Here is a 19,444-nt window from a genome sequence, read left to right as displayed (position 1 = left end):
TGGATTAACCATAAAAGCGCTGATCAGGATCATTCTCCTTCAACCCTACAACAGCGAGCTAATATAAATGCACTTTAGCTGAGCAAAGCCTAAGAGTTTTTTCAGGTGAATTCAGTGTTAATGCGATTTATTCTGTTTTACTGTTAATAAAATGGTTTTAAGTTGTCTAAAGGTGAAGTGTAATTTCTGTCACTAAACGAAATGAAGCAAAAATTGGTGTTTGATTTACTTTTTAATACTTTTATTCAGCAAGGAGGCATTCAATTATCATTTTAAAAGTGATAAAGGCTTCAAATAAATGCTGTTCTTTTGAATTCTGTTCTATGCATCAAAGAATCCTGAAAAAAATGTATTATAGTTTCCACAAAAATATTCAGCAATCAGCATATTAGAATGATTTCGGAAGGATCATGTGACACTGAAGACTGGAGTAATGATGCTGAAAATTCAGCTTTGCCATCACAGGAATAAATTACAGTTTAAAATACAAATAAATTAGAAAACGGTTGTTTTAACTTGTAATAATAATTCAAAATTGTACTGTATTTTTGGTACTGACCCCAAACTTTTAAATTGTAGTGTATATATTAATTTTATATTGATCCTATTGTTTGTTTGTTTTTATTCTAACATTCAGATGCTGCTCAAACAAACAGTAGTGTTGAATATGCCACAGTATGTGCGTTTTTCAGGAAAATCAACCTATGAATGGGTTACTTTTAGTTGCCTTGGTTTGCACATTAAACTCAGGATAAACGTTTAACTAAAAAAAAAAAGTGATTGAATGTTTTTCAGTCTGCGACCAATCCTTTCACCTAAAATAGATGTAGGTTCCTTAATTACTTTACTATTGAACAGCAGTGGAAGTCCTTTAGTGCATCACGTGCTGAAACTCTAGTTCTCCTCTCTGAGTCAAAAAGCAGTTTGTGTGTCTCTCCAGTGTGTCTTTACTATTTCTTAAACGGTGTAAAGTCGAGTCCAACAGCATGTATAATTGATACTGAAGGTTCAGGAGGCCGTCCTGTGGTGTTTTCGAGCAGCCCTGCTTGAAGAAGGGAGTGTGGTAGGAGGGGGACGAGCATCGTGTTTCCATTTAGGCCAGAGAAACGTTAGTGCTCTAACAGTAATCTCTATCCTCCACTGTTAACCAGCAACACTTATTTGTCTGTACGCACACGAAAGCTCCTTTAATAGAGTTCACTCTGAGCTAGATATAATCTCAGGCTGGTTTGTTGACCCATATTGATTTGTGGCTGCCCTGTCTCCATATTTTGCCCAAGTTTAGATGAGATGTCATCACATCATATGTTTAAGGTCAAAGGTTACCTGCAGTGTCCAACATATTGTTCAGTCGTCTGCATTTCCTTCAAAACGGTTTACTAGATCACAATAAGAGACACTGCAGACAGATAGGACATCCTATTTTTATCTTTTATGCTTGTTTTGGATGTTAACTGAAAATGTATTCTTTAATTTATTTGTTATTTTTAATTAAATAATTAAGAGTAGAATAATTATTACCATCACATTTCTGTTATCATTTGGTTTATCCATTTGGTTATCTGCTGATATACTATTTATCCCCCTCCCCCTCCCCCTCCCCCCACCATGCCCATCACGGTCATCCCCATTCCAGTGGTGTCCTCCACTCCACCCGCTCTACCCCCGCCCCCCACCACAGCTCTCAGCCCGTCGGCAGCACCCCCCCTCACACCACCCAGAAAAGACACCCACTCGCTGCCAAACCAGCAGGCACTGCACCAGCGCCCCCTCATCTCGTCTCAGGTGAAGCCAGAGCCCACATCACTGTCTCAGTCCAATGGCACTAAACCAGCCCAGCAGCTCCAGACCTACCCGGGCCCCATCGTCACAGCTTCCCAGCATGCACTTCTCCCTCAGCCTGGACCTCCTTCAGTCCAATCCAGCCCTGTGGTTAGAGGCAGTCCGCCTGATGACCACCGTAATTTGGACGGCAAGAAGAGATCTGGAGGGTGAGTCAAGACCTGAAGCTGTTATTTATCACTATGTTATTACACGGCCCTGTGGAATACTTGATTCTGATTGGTCAGTCGCAACATTCCGAGGTATGTTATCCCTCGATAACAACCGGTAAAAGCTAATAACACAGGCTCATCCGGGTAACAGCAGTCGGCGCTGTACTCTTGCTTGAACCATTTTTTATTGGTGGAAGCTTTGCGTTTGTTTAGCTAATAAAATATTAAAACTTGATTCAAAATAGTGTACAATTATTTAATTATGTCATCCTGGTATCGCGGACTCGCTCTCGTTTCATACAAACGCAGCTGCTGCCATTTTGCTGTGATTGTTTTGTTCGCTGTAATGGATTATAAGAGAACTAACAAACTGGTAAGGTTTTAAAACATTTTCGTCTTAATTATTTTATTGCCTTAATTATTTTTGTGGTGAAATGTTGTGTAATAAGTGGTTTGACTGCACCGTTTCCCTTAAATGTCCATCTAGTTTGAATTTGCCGCTTGCTCGCAACTGCTGTCTTCACAGAAGCTTTGCGTTCAGATATTTCAACTCAAATCAATATTTTGCGTCTAATTATTTACTTATGTGGCAAGTAACCGTGTACTTTCCACATAAGTGCGTCGGGGTCCTGATCACTCTGTTGGGGTTTATTCTGAGATAACAACCGGCTGGATGTACATTATCCCTTACTTAGCCATTGTATAAGACTGAATCATGTGAAAACTTTTATAGGTGTTTTTTTTACAGCTGTGAGTTTGTATTATGTTTGAGAGCTAACTATTAAAGACCTTATGACCTGTGTTTACAGGGCAGGAACGAGAGAAGTGCACAATAAGCTTGAAAAAAACAGGTAAGGTCATCTTTGCTGCTGGTTTACCAAACTTAAGTGCCTTTCACCAATGTTTTTACACATACAGGGTGATGTATGTACACCATCGTTCAAATGTTGAATTTGCCGCTTGCTCGCAACTGCTGTCTTCACAGAAGCTTTGCGTTCAGATATTTCAACTCAAATCAATATTTTGCGTCTAATTATTTACTTATGTGGCAAGTAACCGTGTACTTTCCACATAAGTGCGTCGGGGTCCTGATCACTCTGTTGGGGTTTATTCTGAGATAACAACCGGCTGGATGTACATTATCCCTTACTTAGCCATTGTATAAGACTGAATCATGTGAAAACTTTTATAGGTGTTTTTTTTACAGCTGTGTGTTTGTATTATGCTTGAGAGCTAACTATTAAAGACCTTATGACCTGTGTTTACAGGGCAGGAACGAGAGAAGTGCACAATAAGCTTGAAAAAAACAGGTAAGGTCATTTTTGCTGCTGGTTTACCAAACTTAAGTGCCTTTCACCAATGTTTTTACACATACAGGGTGATGTATGTACACCATCGTTCAAATGTTTAGAGTCAGTAGGATTTTTAAATATTTTTATGTGTGCAAAGGCTGCATTTATTTAATCAACATACAGTAATAACAGTAATATTGTGAATTATTATTATTACAAATTAAAATACCTGTTTTCTATTTAATATATATATTTTTTAAATGTAGTTTTTTCCTGTAATTGCAAAGCTGAATTTTCAGCAGCCTTCAGTGTCACATGACCATTCAGAAATCATTTTAATATGCTGAATTGGTGCTAAAGGAGCATTTCTTATTATTATCAATGTTGAAAATAGTTGTCCTGCTTAATATTTTTGTGGAAACCGTGATATATTTATTAAGGATTCTTTGATGAATAAAAAGTTCAAAAGAATAGCATTTATGTGAAATGTAAATCTACTGTATTAATGCATTTAATATTACTTTTGATCAATTTACTGTGTCCTGCTGAATAAAATTATACATTTCTTTAAAAAGAATTTGAACAATAGTGTAACATCTGCAAAGAAAAGTTTCAAACACTCCCTGTTTGCCATTGATCTATAAACAAATTGATCAAAAACTGATTCTGCTAGTGGCACAGAAATTACACACATACAGTACAATCAAGTTATGCATATATTATATCAGGTATATATAATATATGTATATATTGTATATACTGTATGTATATTGTTATTTTTATTGTTCACATACTTAACAGATAATAATGAATATAGCACTTACAGTAATTGTCTCATAAGTGTATAATATATAAATGTTTATAGAAATATACATAAGTGAATGCTGATACCACATAAAACCTTATTATAACTTTTCTGTAATTATAAATGATCTCGTATTCTCAGACGTGCTCACTTAAAGGAGTGTTTTGAGACCCTGAAGAAGAACATCCCTAATGTTGATGAAAAGAAGACCTCCAATCTGAGTGTTCTGCGAAGTGCTTTGAGATACATTCAGGTAAGCGCTGATAAATCTTCATTTACATGTTCACTGTCTGCTGTACATCTGTATCTTGACCCATGTCATCAGACTTTGACTTGAGGTGTATGTTTACACGCGTAAATGATGCAAGAGCAGGTGGGAAACCACACTATGATGCAGTCTTCAGTTTGTTAGTTACAGTTCTTTTATCTGAGGACTGATGAGCTGAAAATGAGATATTTCCAATGTTGCTTTGATTGATCTAAAGCCGTGAGATTAAAGATCTCTGATCGAGTTTATTTGCAGAGGGAAAATGGATAGTTGCTCTCCTGCAGTGTGAGCAGAGCACCTTCTCTTTGTCTATAAACCGAGATCATCTGATTAAACCAGTGCCTCATTCACATATGCACACGTCTACAGCAAGACACTTTAGGAGAAGAAATAGAAATCCAATCAAATCAAAGGATTTGATTAAGCTGAGGCAACTAGGGCAGTGTGGAAACAGAACTCGTGTCACTGGATCCCCGGCGCCGTCACCCACCCCCTCCTTAAGCCGCTTGCTTCTAGCCATTGGTGGATTTGATGGACTGACCCCACCCACACATTATCGCCCTTTCCCGCTCTCTGCTGCCTGTTGCTCAACCAGGCTTAAGGTGTATTTATTTAAAGCACATGGCCTGCTGAAAACAGCCAGCCATTTGCTATGATTTTTTCCAGAATGTGATCTGTATACTGGGAGCTTGAAGCTTTTTGAGTATGAATTTGTATTGAATATGTGGATCTGTTGTTTTTAGAACATCATAATTTAGATTTTTGTAATTAGTACTGTGAAGCTACATTGAAACTGTAGATTTACACACTACTGGTACTTAGCTATACTATAAGTTATAAAAAGTAGCTAACTACAGGCTAGATTTGAAATGTATGTGCATCATAAATGTATGTAAAGTCATCATATAGTCAATATACATTAAATGTATTTTTAAATGTATAAATAAAATACATTTATTTAGCTGTATAGTCAACTAAATAGTCAACCTGAGCAATATTTGTCAAGCACAGAAAAACTATAGGTTGTCAATTAGAATAACATCACTGAAGCACTAATTAAAGTGCTAATTAATTTCTGCTCAGTAGTAATAATAACGAATTAATTTACAGAAAATTAATAAACACCTAATTTGAAATTAAAATGTTTTGCAGGAAGCGGAATGATACAAGTTTTTTTAACCATTTAGTTTACACTTACTCTCAGAATGAACTGATTCAACAAAACTAATACAGTTAAATTACTTAATTCATAATTTAATAGTAATACTATTTTTGAAGGAGTTTAATGAATTTCTCATTCTTTTTTTAACCAGTTTGTTTACATTTATAGTCCATTTACTGTCATTTACATGTATTAAAATAAATTAGACTTCCCTGCATTTAAGAGGACATTAGGAGTGTGTTTCGAGTGCTTTTATAGCTCACTGTTACAATGTGACAAAGTCAGAAATGTAGCATTTTGTAGCAAGCTTGTAATAGTGCCACAACTAGTAAAAATGTTAAGTTAGTAGCATGGCTAGTTTTAGTTAGTCACTCCGGATGTATTATTATTAATGACACTAAGTAATTACTGTCTTTGAATGTTTTTCTTGAAGGACAGGTTTGCGGGAAGCTCATGAGTATATTTTATTGAATGTTCACAGAAAAGCTGATTTGAGCTGTTTCCCAGCCAGTACCTCTCCCTCTCCCTCTCCCTCTCTGTTTTGTTGTGTTCCTGCTAAAAGATTAGTGTGTGCCTGTGCCTGCCGGTCACGGGGCTTCTCTCTTAATGATTAGTGTTATGTTTGTGTGTACGTGTGTTTTGCGATGGTCTCTAGAGGCTTCGGTGGCACAGCGTGTGTTCAGGCCATCCGCTGGGCCATGGGCAGAGGCAGGCACGCGCGCCTCACCTCCACGAGTCTGCCTCTGCATGCGCTCTGGTCCGCGGCCCCTTCCACTCTCCCCTCACTGACCAATCAGCTCCTCCAGAACTGAATAAGAGGATTGTTTGAAGAGATTACTCTTTATTTTATTCATCTTCATGGCACCTGATTCACATATTCCTGTGACGTCGTGCCAAATCTGCTTTTTGACTTCCAAAGTGAAGTAACTGATTAGTGATTTGTTAATCCTAGGACAGATTGCGACAATGCTTATCTGTATTAGGCCAGGTAATATACCAGTGTTGTTACTGTTGTCTAAAACAGAAAAGAATACAATGAGTGCATTAACAAACAATGAGCAATTAATTTGCTACAGTATTTATGAATCGTTCTGAATTTTAATTAATAAAATAGAACCGTTAATTGTTAGTTCGTTACCCCATAAAATAGTGATCAAATTAACATTAGCTAAGATTAATAAATGTTTTAGAAGTATTTTTCATAATTCATTTTAAATAATGTAGTTAACTATTGTTAACAACTCGAGGGGTGAGAGCCACTTTACAGGAGAGCCAAAACCAAATTTTACCATAGTTTGATCTGACTTTGTGTACTGATTTCAATTGTTTATAATAAAAATTTGTACACTCATGGATGACAGTACTTTTGCCAGTAGAAAGAGCTCATTAAGAGCTTTCATTTGATATATATATATATCTCCATTTCACCAAAAATGTCACTTACGCCCTTCTGGTTCTCACCCCTCGAAATGGAAACCTGTTGTAAAGTGTAGTTATTAAAATAGTTAAAAACAGTATTAAAATTATCATTTAAATAAAATAATAAAATATTAGATGAAAACCGTAAATTAAAAAAACTAAAGAAAATGACAAATCTTGCCTTGGCAACTATCTGAAAAAAAAAGCTCAATTCAAATAATTCAAGAATTACTCAAATAGTATAGATATAATACTAAAATACACACTGTTACATATTAATACTAATACTAAAAACACTAACATACTGTTACTCTGGGAAGAAAATAAAAGCCGTTTCTTTCATTTTTCTGGATATTCTGAGAAATTTGCTTGTCGTGGAAAATCTTGAGGAACTAGTCACACTGCAGTCCTTGTGGTTTTGACTCACGGTTCATATTACTTACAAATGTTGATTTAAAATGCACAAACGTGCTATTAAACTACACATTTGTATTAATTTTTCATGCTATACTGGGCTCATAATACTTGGATTATGATTATGGTGACTGCTGCTTTAAATGTTATCCTACGAGTCTCAGGAGTTTCCCTGTTCTGTCTAGTAGCTCAGAGCTCCTCCTCCGTTTCTCCCTCCCTCTGTGCTTTTTTTCCTCCTTCCCCCACTCTGGCGTTCATCATGTTCTCTGCCGCGGCCACATGAGTAGCGAGCACATGGCTAGACGGAGCTACGTGATGTCACCCCTCTGTGACAGCCCCCTCCAGCTGTTGTTCCTGCTGCAGCACGGTCCACTCGTTGAGCTCGATCTTCGTTTAGCCACATCCCTGAAACCCCCGCATTAGGTGCTGCCTTCACTTCATCTTTGCTGCTGGTTTACCAAACCACCCGTATCCGGGTCCGCATAGCTTAACTGGCTAAGAAACCTTGCAGGACCTGTTTTGCTTAGCAGTGGATTGTGTTCCAGTGACTGATGTATTGTTTATTCCAGATAATCGTATTGAGATTTTTTTTGTGTGGATGGTTTGTAGTGGATTGGGAAATCTACAAGGTCAGTTTTTTGTCATTGGCACAATGTTTTGATGTAGTTGCATAAAGTAAATAAATATCAGTGCACTGAATTACACCCACTGGGTTTATGCTGTCTCAGTAGGTTTGTGACTGATGAGCAAAACCAGAATGAATCCTGTGAGATCCACCTGATTCATTTCCTGTCTTTGTGTAACAGTGCGTGTCAGCACTATAGTAAGGCCTATGTGGGTCAGTTGGTCATCTATATCATGCCCTACACTACAGGAACTAGTGGTTTATCCTTGTGAGGTTAGATCACATGATTCCTATGCATGGTAAAAGGCCTATTTGTCTTGTACAAACCACTGCAAGTATTATTTGGTAAATGTCATCCTGGCTGGCAGACATTTCTACATGTCTAATTTTGGTCTGTCCAAATGAGTCGCACCATCTGTAGATCATTTGCTTTGAATGGAAAATTCTGTTATTGTCTATCCATCCTCATGAACTGTTCAAAGGGAGTGTCTAGCAAAATGACAAAGCTGCACTTTCTCAGAACAACTGTCTGTCCAGTTGCAATTATAAAATACTAATTCTGACCTAATGTATATATCCCCCTTAAAGACCGGCTAATACTTTTTTTTTAATACATTTCTATGCAAGGCTATAATTATTTGGTCAAAAATACAGTAAAAACAGTAATACTGTGAAATATGAACTGATGAAAACAGTTCAGCAGTTACAAGTTATTTTTTTTGTTTAGGAGTAATATTGATATCTTTGATATCTTCTTAACCTTTTTTATTTTTTTTTTCATTTGTCTGGCAACCTGCTAAGAAAAAATGAGTAGATTTGCCATTTGAAAGCCTTGTGTAATTTAATCAAACCCAAACTCTTTTTGTCACAAAAAGTGTCAGTTGAAGGAAATAATGTTGGTTGATCTATCTCTGTCCCCAAACAAATGTACACTGCACTGCAAGACTTCCTCTTTAGCATCACAACAAAACCAGAGACCCAGTGAGATTTATAGCCGTGCTTGAACTGACCAAGTTATCAAACACCTCAAACTGGAGTCATGGGATATCCTTTACTGCGGGCTTGTTTTTGAGGAAGAGCGTGGCTGCAACGTGGCTCTCTTTCTCTCCCTTTGAGTCTGTAAACGCAGGACATCCTAACACTGCATGCGAGTTCATTTTTAACTCATACAAATCCATCAAAAAGCATGCACACTTGTATATACATAAACATTATGACACGTTCACATGTGCGCAGTCAGGGGGCGGGGCTTCGGTGAGTAACTGAAGAGAGCAAACGATGGGGGAGGGTGAGGTCATTCTCTTGGCTTGTGAGAAACCGACTACAAAAGCTAATTAAAGCCACTATCAGTTCATCCCTCAAGTCGGCCCTGAGTTTGAGAGCTGCTGTTCACGCAGATGTTCCTCTCTGGCCTTATTTTAGGCACACACATTTACATAGCCTCCAGAATATGAATACAACAATGATTCACATTCATCTCCTGAAACACCATCCAGATGTTGTTATTCCTGTGCCGGAGATGATAACATCTCATATTCAGTCAGGAGTTATTTATTATTGTTAACTGAAATCATAAAACCATTTTGATTCCTTGAAATTCACTGAAATAAGATCAAATAAAAAACTTAATCTAGTTTCTATTTCTCATATTTTTTTAGTTTAAGTTGAACTACTAAATGAAAAGTTAAGCTAAAGCTTAATGAAAACTCTAAGAAAAATTACAAAAAACTAAATTAAAATCGAATTAAAAATATTAATGTAAACTATAAAATACCAAAATAACACGGATGGTTTAGCCGTTCTGGGCTGAAGCCAGAGGGAGGGAGTGAAGGGACCCCAGTCCGCGGATCAGGAGTTCAGTGGGTTTGGGTGTTTGTGGAGCAGGCAGGCAGGCCGGCCTGTGTGTGTGTGTGTGGGTGTGTGTGGGTGTGTGTGTGTGTGTGGGTGTGTGTGGGTGTGTGTGTGTGTGTGTGTGTGTGTGTGTGACTAATAGAGGCAGGCATGCACAGCTGTGGGCTGGAGCTGCGCCTGATGCAGCACACAGACCAGAGAGCTGTCAACATGCCTCATCAGTGGTGGGAGGTGGGGTCAATGAGGGCCTGGTGGAGACAGCCAGCAAGGAATGCGCCGGCCCCCCAGTGGAAGGAGGGCATGCTTGTAAAAAAGACCAGGGACGGCTCGTGTGTAACTGTCTTTTACGGGGTGCAGATGTAATGTTAGGAAACGCTTGCACCGAGACTCAGGTTTAGATTTGTGTGGCGGTTTAAATGTGGTCTGGTATTGCTATTACCTTTGGCTATTAACTTGATAAGTGTTTCGCATCATAGCTGTTACTAGATCATGTGTGTCAGGCACAACTGGAATGCTGTATTCAACCAATCAGCATCTAGAATTTTTCTTACAACTGGAGGTTTGTTTGTAATTGGCTCTTTGATAAGCTACACCCCGTTTGGTTACTGATACTAATTCAGCTGAGTTTTGCAGAACATCCAATAGAAATAAACTGCTTGGTTTTCATTAAAATGTGCTAACCAGGTGGTAAAAATGTATTGGGTGTTATTGTCGGCTGGAATGATGGATTATGATATGGCTGGTTTTGTTTAAAGACATTGTTAAATTATTCAGCAAAGTTTTTTGGCGGGGAGAAAAGACAGTAATCCTGTATTAATACTCTGTTATAAGTGACCTGGCAACAATGTTTGCCCATATTTTTCATAAAATTACATTTCATGCATTTCTGAATGCAAATATGACTTATACTGCTGTTCAAATGTTTGGGGTCTGTATATTAGTGCTGATTAATCGCGATTAATTGTATCCAAAATAAAAAAAAATTGTTTACATAATATGTGTGTGTACTGTGTATATTTCTTGTGTGTATATATAAATACACACACATACATGTATATATTTAAGAAAAAATATGTTATGTTAGCTATATGTTATGTTATTAAAAAAATTAAATTAAATGTTATTCTTTTGAACTTTTTAAATAATGTTTGAATTATATTATGTTATTTATATTGAATTATATTTAATTTTAAAAATGTACCACTGTTTCTGTAATATATTAAACTATTATAATATAATATTAAGCAACACAACTGTTTTCAACATTGATAATAAGAAATATTTCTCACCAATCATCATCTTAGGATGACATCTGAAGGATCATGTGACACTGAAGACTGGAGAAATGACGCTGAAAATTCAGCTTTGCCATCACAGGAATTGCATTTTAAAATATACCTCAATAGCAAACAGTTATATTAAATTGTAATAATATTACTGTTTTACTGTATTTTTGATCAAATAAATGCAGCATGTGAGCATAAGAGACTTCTTTTAAAACATTCAAAAAATCTTACAAACCCTAAACTTTAAACAATAGGTAGAGTATATATTAAAAAAGAGCAAATATTTGACTAAGAAAACAGCAGACGGCATTGGTTCGTAATGTTAGGCCTAAAATAAAGGCAGGACAACGTAAAGGATCAACTGAGGTCACACGTTTTCCTGAAGATTGTATGCTGCTATCTGCTCTGATTCATTCTGTTAGTGTTGTTACATAAAGCGTGTGTCCAGCACACCAGACCTATATATGGAGCTGCTGAGAGGTGCTCAATCAAACAGGCTTTATGCTGCTGCCCAGTGCAGACAACACATGCTCACACTGTCACACTGTGCTGCCCGCTCGCCGTACCTGTTACCACAGCAACTGTGATGGTTTTCAGCTGTTGCCTTGACAACGCTCGAGTACTCCAGCGTCTTAATTTGCTGAGACAAAGACGCACCTCTGAGAGGCGAAAGGCCACTCTGTGCTTTGGAAAGGAAGTGGCGTGTATCGATTGGCCCAGTGTCCTGTAATTATTTACAATAGTGCAACAGAACAGAGACCTGATCGACCCCGAGCCAAACTGCAAGTCCTCCTTTATCTTCTGTCTTGCGATCTACACACACCTGTACACATATCAATTGACTGGCCTGGATCTTTTTTCCACGCTGTTATTATTTCGTCAGGGCCATGCTTGTCCAGCGCACGTGGTGCTGTGTGATACGTGCATCCATTGTCATTGCTCATTGTTTGAGGGTTAGTGTGTCAGTAGTGGGTTTCTTTAAATGTATTTTATATGCAGTGATTTTTGATTTTCTAATTTAAAGAAATGGTTATTTAAATTCATTATGAATCAATTCGAACTGTCTTTTTCAGTGACTCAATTAAGTGATTTATCTGCATCATCACCGAAATGTTCACTGAGATTTATTTTTAAACCTCAGCTTTCAGACTTCAGGCTTGTCATTTTAATAATTGTATTTATTTATAATATGTTATTATTGTTGATATTATTATTATTAAAATGTGTATAATTGTAATAACATTTTTAAATATAATGTATAAAGTATATTTATTATTATTATTATTTATTATTATTAATACATTGAGTATGATTGTATATGATTATTTATTATATTATATTATTTTAATATATACATTTATAAGAAGTATTTTCCAAAATATTGTGCATGTATTTGTAAAATATTCTTTAAAAATGTTAACAATATATTTGTTTATAAATACAGTTACTGATAACCATGAATTATTATTATTGTTGTTTTATACAATATGTAATCTCTAATAAAATGTTACAAAATATGTAAAATGTATTTTTGTGATTATTATTACATCCTGTATTGTTATATCTTTTAAAAAAGTTTGTATGTATGTATGTATGTATATATATATATATATATATATATATACACACACACATACATACACAGACACACACATTATTTTGTGAAAATTTTACATATTGTATTTTTTTAATATTAAAAATAAAAATGTAAAAATATATATAAAATTATTAATATTACTACTACTTTAAAGTTTCTATTCCCCTGTCAGATATATTGCTGAGCATCATTGTTTTTAGTTTAGTGGAGTTCCCCTTCTTGGTGCACAGACCCCTTAATCTCTCTCGATCCATCCTCTTAAGGGCCTTAGCTGCTGTTGTGTCCTCGTTGCCTGTTTGTTTCTCATGTGTCAGCTGACAGTGCAGGGAAACTGGGTCGCTTCTACCCAGCCCAGTGTGTGCCATGTCTGGCCCTCTGTCCCTCCCTTCTGTCTTTATCTGTATGTATGTGTGTGTGTGTCTGGAGTTTCCTGTTTCTCTGATCTACAGTTTACCTCATGTTTGTGAAGTTGGATCAGTATCTGTGTGTTTTTGTGGGTAGGTTGAGATGTAGTCTTGTTTAGCACGCTCACACTACCCAGATGTCCACTTGTGATTGGCCGAGCTCGTGTGTCATGGGCTCCTCCCACTGGTTACTCGGCGTGTGCACTCGTGCACAGCAAGTGAATGCTTTCCCAGAAGTGGGAGGTGCTGGGTAATCCACGTGTTTGTGTGAGTAAGAGAGAGTGGCAGTGGCAGGGTAAGGCATCCAGGAAGGAGCAGAAACTGACATCTACGCCTGTAGATGATTACAAGCACACTTACAGAGAAGCATGTGACATTTTTTACTTGCACGTCTAAATTCCCAAATGTCTTCCTTATAAGAAATTGCATTACTTGACGGTGCTCGGTATTTTTGATCATCATCACAGAATAAACCCTGACATGATGACCAGTTATTTTATAGATAGTTTTATATGGAGAGAGGGATATAAATGACAAATATATATATGTAATCAGATATAGTCTAAAATCACATTATGATGATCGTTTTATATATAAAGCAAGATATAAATTATACATATACTGTAAATACATATATTGGATTAAATCTAAACCTGCTTTTTGCTGCACAGCAAAATGACATTTCATTGTTGCAGCTGTGTCTTTTTGCAGACTATAGACTTTAAGTGCACCCTGCCAGCTCTTAGTGCATGTGGAAAATGCTCACTTATTTATTTCTCCGTTTCCCCACATAGACTCTGAAAAGGAAGGAGAAGGACTACGAGCATGAGATGGAGCGTTTGGCGCGGGAGAAGATCGCCTTGCAGCAGAGACTGGCCGAGCTCAAGAACGAGCTGAGTCAGCGGTTGGACGTGATTGAGATCGACCGTGTTCTTCGACAGACTGTCCAGCCAGATGATGACCAGGCCTCTACCTCCACTGCCTCAGGTTAGTCTTCAGCAGGTTTCCATGATAATTGACAGCATGCTTTTTGACAGAGCTTAAAAAGTCCTTGAAATCACTTGATACATTTTTGTCCTGAGATTTTCTTAGTTTAAATTTGGTAAAAGCACTCATTGCCTTTTTTAAAAGAGAGTCAGTAGGGATTGATTGGACAAACACAGATTGCGCAAAACAGAAATTTTTAATTACATAACACTACCATTCAAAAGTTTAGGGTCAGTAAGATTTCTTTTTTTTAAATAAAGAAATTAATACTTTTATTCAACAATGCATAAAAATGATCAAAAGTAACAGTAAAGGCATTTGTTACAAAATATTTCCATTTCGAATCAATGCAGCTCTTTTGAGCTTTCTATACCTCAGAAAATCCTGTGGGATGAAGTGAACCACAAAGCATTTTGCATGTATCTCAGATTTTCCACAAAATTATTATATATATTATATTATAAGAAATGTTTATTGAGCAGCAAATCAGCATATTATTTAAAAGTAATAAATGAAAGAAAGAAATAAAGGAAAAAAGAAAGAAAATAATAATATTACACTGTATTGTTTTGCTGTATTTTTAAGGAAATGCAGTCTTGGTGATCATAATACACTTTACATTAGCATTAAAAAAAATCTTACCCTCCCCAAACTTTTACACGGTGCTGTACATATCCTAAAAATTGTAAAAAGTACACTAAATGGCTTCAAAGCTAATGACAATTGACTAAAAGCCACAAAAGCTTTTATTTTGATCTTGTTTTTAACTTAACCCATGAATAGTTTCTGACCATTTTTTGTTGTTGTCTCTACAGAAGGTGAAGACAACATTGATGAAGATATCGAAGACGAGACGCCCAGCGCTTTACCCAAAGTGCCTGCTGTGCTTCAGCCAGATTTAAAGAAGTCCCGTCCTGTGTCATCCCTCATAACACAGCACATCCCCATCCCTCACAAACCGTCAAAGACTTTACCCCCCATTCCCTCAGCTCAACTCTCCCCCATCGCTGCCGCCGCTCCAATCACAGCTCCCGCTCTGACCTCAACCCCAGCATCCGCTCCTGCCGCCCCGGTGGTGACCCCACAGACACTACCTCCAGCCCAGACCCATATAGTGACCACGGCCAGCCTGCAGCCTTCCGTCATCGCCCACGCGGGATCGGCGTCACACGCCTCCGTCATTCAAGCCGTCAACCGTGTGATCCAGCCGGGCTCCAAGCACGTGGCCCACATCGCTCCTTCCTCCTCGAGCTCGGTGCAGCTGGCCCCAGGACCTCAATCCATTAGCCAAATCACTGTCGCCCATCTTCCGGCAATCTACCCACAGCCCGTCACAGTCACACAGCCGACGGTCATGAGCCGCATCGCGCAAACGCTCTCTCACAGCCAGATGAACGGCACTTCGGCGACCAACGTGCAAGCCAAGCAAACACCGGTGGGTGCTCAGATGGTTACCCATCACCCTCAACTGGTGGGCCAGACCGTCCTCAACCCAGTTACAATGGTGACCATGCCCTCCTTCCCAGTCAGCACGCTAAAGCTGGCCTGAAGCTCTGACATAGGGACCCCCAGATAGAGTATAGACACTTATAGACCGGTCTGCCCCGTTTGAGACTGCTGCCACATGCAGTACTGCATTCAAACGAACTATAAAGCTAAAGGACTCAGTACATTCCAAATGAAAAGAAAGTATATAAACACGACGCAAAGAAATTTATTGAATGTCTACTATATAATGATATATAATAAAAGACAAAAAGAGATGTTTTATTTTTATGTGTGGGCAAAGGCAAAGTGTGTTTTCTCTAGGTGCTTGTGTGCTGCTCAGTGTGTTTTAGGCTCTATGGAGTGTATTATGATGAAACTGTGGTGCGATCTCAGCCTAGATTGACTCTCAGCCAGCCTGATATGTGTGACTACTAGTTTAAATGACTTAATGAAAAGGCAGCCCCCATAATACCTCACACTAACTCCTCAACTAACAGCACACCTCATGTGAATACTCTTCTCAGCTCCCGCTAGACCAGGTTTAATGTACTGTGTCGAATCCTGAACCAGTTCTTGAAGTCCCTACAGTTCTTAAAGAGAGAGGTTGTCGTTCCAATCTGTATGACTTTCCTCTTTCTGCAAAACATGAACATGAACTGTTTTTGTCAGTACAATAAAAGTCAGTGGGGTTCAAAACCACACAGACCCTGTTGACTTTCATTGTCTGAACAAAAAAAAGAAAAACTCTTCAAAATAGCTTCTTCTTGTGTTCTGCACGATAAAGAGAGTCGTAAAAGTCTGGAACGACTTGATGAGTGAATAATGATTTTTTTTTTATTTGTGAACTGTCGCTTTAAAATCAATTTACCTGGTCAGTTTGGTGTCATATTTTACCACTATAGTTCATCATTACACTGGAGAAATGATTTTCTTAATATTTTTTAAATGTCTTTTTTTTTTTTTTTCAAATATTTATACATTCCTAAAGCGAGATACATTTACTTGAGAAGGAAGATGAATTAAGATATTAAATGTATCAAAATTAAGTGAGCTTATGCTTTAAACAAGAAAAAAAATATCTGAAGTAAGAAAAATCTCATTTCCCTTCCAATAAAGCTTCTTTCTTGCCTCACATAAGCATAAACTCACTGAACTTTGATACTTTTATTCAGAAAACAAGACTTAATGTATCAAGCCATTTTGTTTTGCTATTGTATAAATATGTTGATTTTAAAAAGTTAGGGTTTTACTGGAAATCAAGACAAATACGGAGTAAGAAAATCATTTTTGCAGTGTACAATAGTCAATCATGAAGTTGACACCATGACACCAGGAGCGTATGTGAGATGTTTCTATTAGAAAAATCTTTTTACAGAGTTTATATGATTTATCTGTAGTGCTCTAGCTGGCATAGACACTATTGTTGTGTGACTGTCACGTGAGTCATGGGACTCTGACAGGAGTGCCTTTAACGTTGTCAATCTGGAGTCCTGTTCAATGCTGCACAGACGCCCCCTATTGTTCTCTTGCTGCACCTGCACTCTTTAAGTTATTCTCCACCTACTTAAATCCAGCTCAGTGGTGTATGAACCATATTAAATAGCCATTAGTTTGCAACGGCGCAAACATTGTTCTGGATGTCATTGCGAATGTATTCCAACACATTCAATGCCTTCATCTTGCCACTGGTAATAAATGTTGGATATTATATGTGCAGGAAATAACTGCATGGTTATTTTGTCATGTAGCAGAGTGTTAAAGTTACATGCGTTTGTGTGTTTGTGTAGTGAATGCATTTCTCAGAGGCTTTGTCTTTTATGTTTTAGTGACTAATAATGTTGCAATTGGAAGGTGGATCAATGTCACCTCGTGTTCCTTAAATAAACATCTTTTAGGCTTCGGGAGTGTTGTAAGAGTCTGAGAGATGGTGAAGGATTCATGGATGGGAAGATGTCTGTATTGAGCCACACTGACCGCTACACAGTTCTGCAGATAGAGCACAGCCTGTATGTATAAAGAGATTTGATTTCAAACTAACACTGTGATCCCTGTCGGTTGTCCCAGTAAGAGCAAGCCAGGTTTACCCATCACACTAGCATTATGTTGCGGTAGAGTCCCTGCATTTGTTTTGCTTCTGTAAGCGTGTGAGAGAAAACACATTGAACTTTTTTATTTTGGTTGTCAGGTTTTAGTTTTGTGTATTCACACTTGGATGTATACATTCTTAGACTAACTGATGTGGCTGTTTTTGCATGTAGATGGATGATTCTTGTTTCAGTGCTAACGTTTTAAAATATGTTCTTTTCAGTTTCTGGGACCGTGTACAGTTATATATATATATATATATATATATATATATATGTTGGGGCAACTTTTCAGACCTCTTTCCACACTGGTATTATATATATGCGTATATATAGAGTGTGTTTTCCCTATGGAGAAAGTTCAAATTGTATATAGCCTGTAAATTTGGGGCTGCGTATAGACCTAACTGTCCATTACGTTGTAAGAGGAGCATAAATAAATAAATAAAAGAACAAATGTTGAATAAAAAATTAATCTTGATACATTTACCTATTGTTTAGTAGTCATTTTTGGACTCTTGACACTGACAGGCTATTGAAAGGATAGTTCACCCAAAAATCATTTACTTGTTTCAGACCTTTATGACTTTGTTTCTTCTGCAGAACAAAATATATTTTGATGAATGCTTGGAACCAAATAACATTGGAACCTTTTGAATTCAGTTGTATGGACAATAAATAAATAAATACCCTTCTTTTGTGTTCCAGAAGAAAAAAAAACTTTTGGAGAAAATGAGTAAATGATGACAATTTTAATTTTTGTGTGAACTAGCCCTTTAAATTCTTAAGTGGTCTGTGCAATATTTCTTAAACCTCTAACATAACTTTTAGCAAACCACTTACAGTTGGCAGTTAATCCATATAGTTGAGGAATCAACAAAACCATTTTTGTGACATGTTTGTGTATAAAAATGAGGTTTTAGCTCCCATGATCAAACAAATCCTGAACAAACTAAAGGTGTTTGGGGTTACTTGAAAATTACAAGCTGGTGTGTTGACCTCTAAAGAACTAAACTAACAAAGTGATGTCAAAATACCAGTCTTGGAGAGTATCCTCGAAAAAACGGTCGGTTATGTCTTGTAAACAGTAGAGAAAGAAATCAGATGTGTATCATTATAATGAATGCATTATCTCTTAAAGTGACCGCGCCTAATTTACTAGCTGCTGTAATGTTAATTAAATAAGTTTATTACTTTTTTTTGTCATTTATGTAAGTGAGTATAGCAAAATAAAGTAAACTGACATATCATACCCATAAATTCTTCATACAGTGGACTACCAGTGAAATTGATTTAAAAAAAAATTGGGACCAAAAATTAGTTAGACACTTTGGCCTGACCATGTTTTGCTTAAGTGTTTTTTCTTTAATTGCTAATGCAAACTTTTTACACCACAGACTGAAAAAAAATTAAGCATTGCTTAGTAATTGGTCAACGAAGTTAAAGTTTATTTGTATAGCGCTTTTCACGATACAAATCGTTACAAAGCAGCTTTACAGAAAATTAAGTTTCTACAATATATTTAGTATCAAAGTACTATCAAAGTATTGATAGTTGTGTAAATACTGTCATACTAACAGTTGTCTGAATTTTTGGTTGATTGTAAACCATTACATACCTTTCTATCAAAGTTATCTGACATTATCCAGATGAATTTGTTCTGACAGTTTAACTCTGAGTTCTTGTCATATTTTATTACCATTTTCTAAACTATAGCAAATAAACTGATAATGTGAGAAATGTTGAAGGTGTCTGAATACATTTTGGT

General features: G+C 37.0%; 1 protein-coding gene across 2 annotated transcripts; it reads left to right on the top strand.

Annotated features, from left to right (window-relative positions):
• Positions 1–1,588: 1,588 nt before the first annotated feature.
• LOC107585583 (max-binding protein MNT-like) lies at positions 1,589–16,199 on the top strand. Of its 2 annotated transcripts, none has more exons than XM_016272663.1 (5): positions 1,589–1,991; positions 3,263–3,304; positions 4,233–4,344; positions 13,912–14,104; positions 14,920–16,199. In XM_016272663.1, exons 1-5 carry the CDS (start codon positions 1,609–1,611, stop codon positions 15,651–15,653), a joined length of 1,464 nt encoding a protein of 487 aa, XP_016128149.1. In that variant the 5' UTR covers positions 1,589–1,608; the 3' UTR covers positions 15,654–16,199. The 2 variants fall into 2 exon arrangements, with proteins under 2 accessions (XP_016128149.1, XP_016128148.1); XM_016272662.1 differs by lacking the exon at positions 3,263–3,304 and adding an exon at positions 2,804–2,845.
• The last annotated feature ends 3,245 nt before the right edge of the window (positions 16,200–19,444 follow it).

The sequence above is a fragment of the Sinocyclocheilus grahami genome, unplaced genomic scaffold (assembly GCF_001515645.1).
Source record: "Sinocyclocheilus grahami isolate Dianchi unplaced genomic scaffold, SAMN03320097.WGS_v1.1 scaffold72.1, whole genome shotgun sequence".
Lineage (NCBI taxonomy): Eukaryota > Metazoa > Chordata > Actinopteri > Cypriniformes > Cyprinidae > Sinocyclocheilus > Sinocyclocheilus grahami.
The sequence above is the reverse complement of the archived record's forward strand: the minus strand, read 5'-3'. Positions and strand labels throughout refer to the sequence as shown.

Bases quoted from the DNA above. Each gene is read 5' to 3' on its own strand.
- LOC107585583 (XM_016272663.1), top strand. From the start codon at position 1,609: ATGCCCATCACGGTCATCCCCATTCCAGTGGTGTCCTCCACTCCACCC. The intron at 3,305-4,232 runs GTAAGGTCATTT...TCGTATTCTCAG, and splicing joins AATAAGCTTGAAAAAAACAG to ACGTGCTCACTTAAAGGAGT. The intron at 4,345-13,911 runs GTAAGCGCTGAT...TTCCCCACATAG, and splicing joins GTGCTTTGAGATACATTCAG to ACTCTGAAAAGGAAGGAGAA.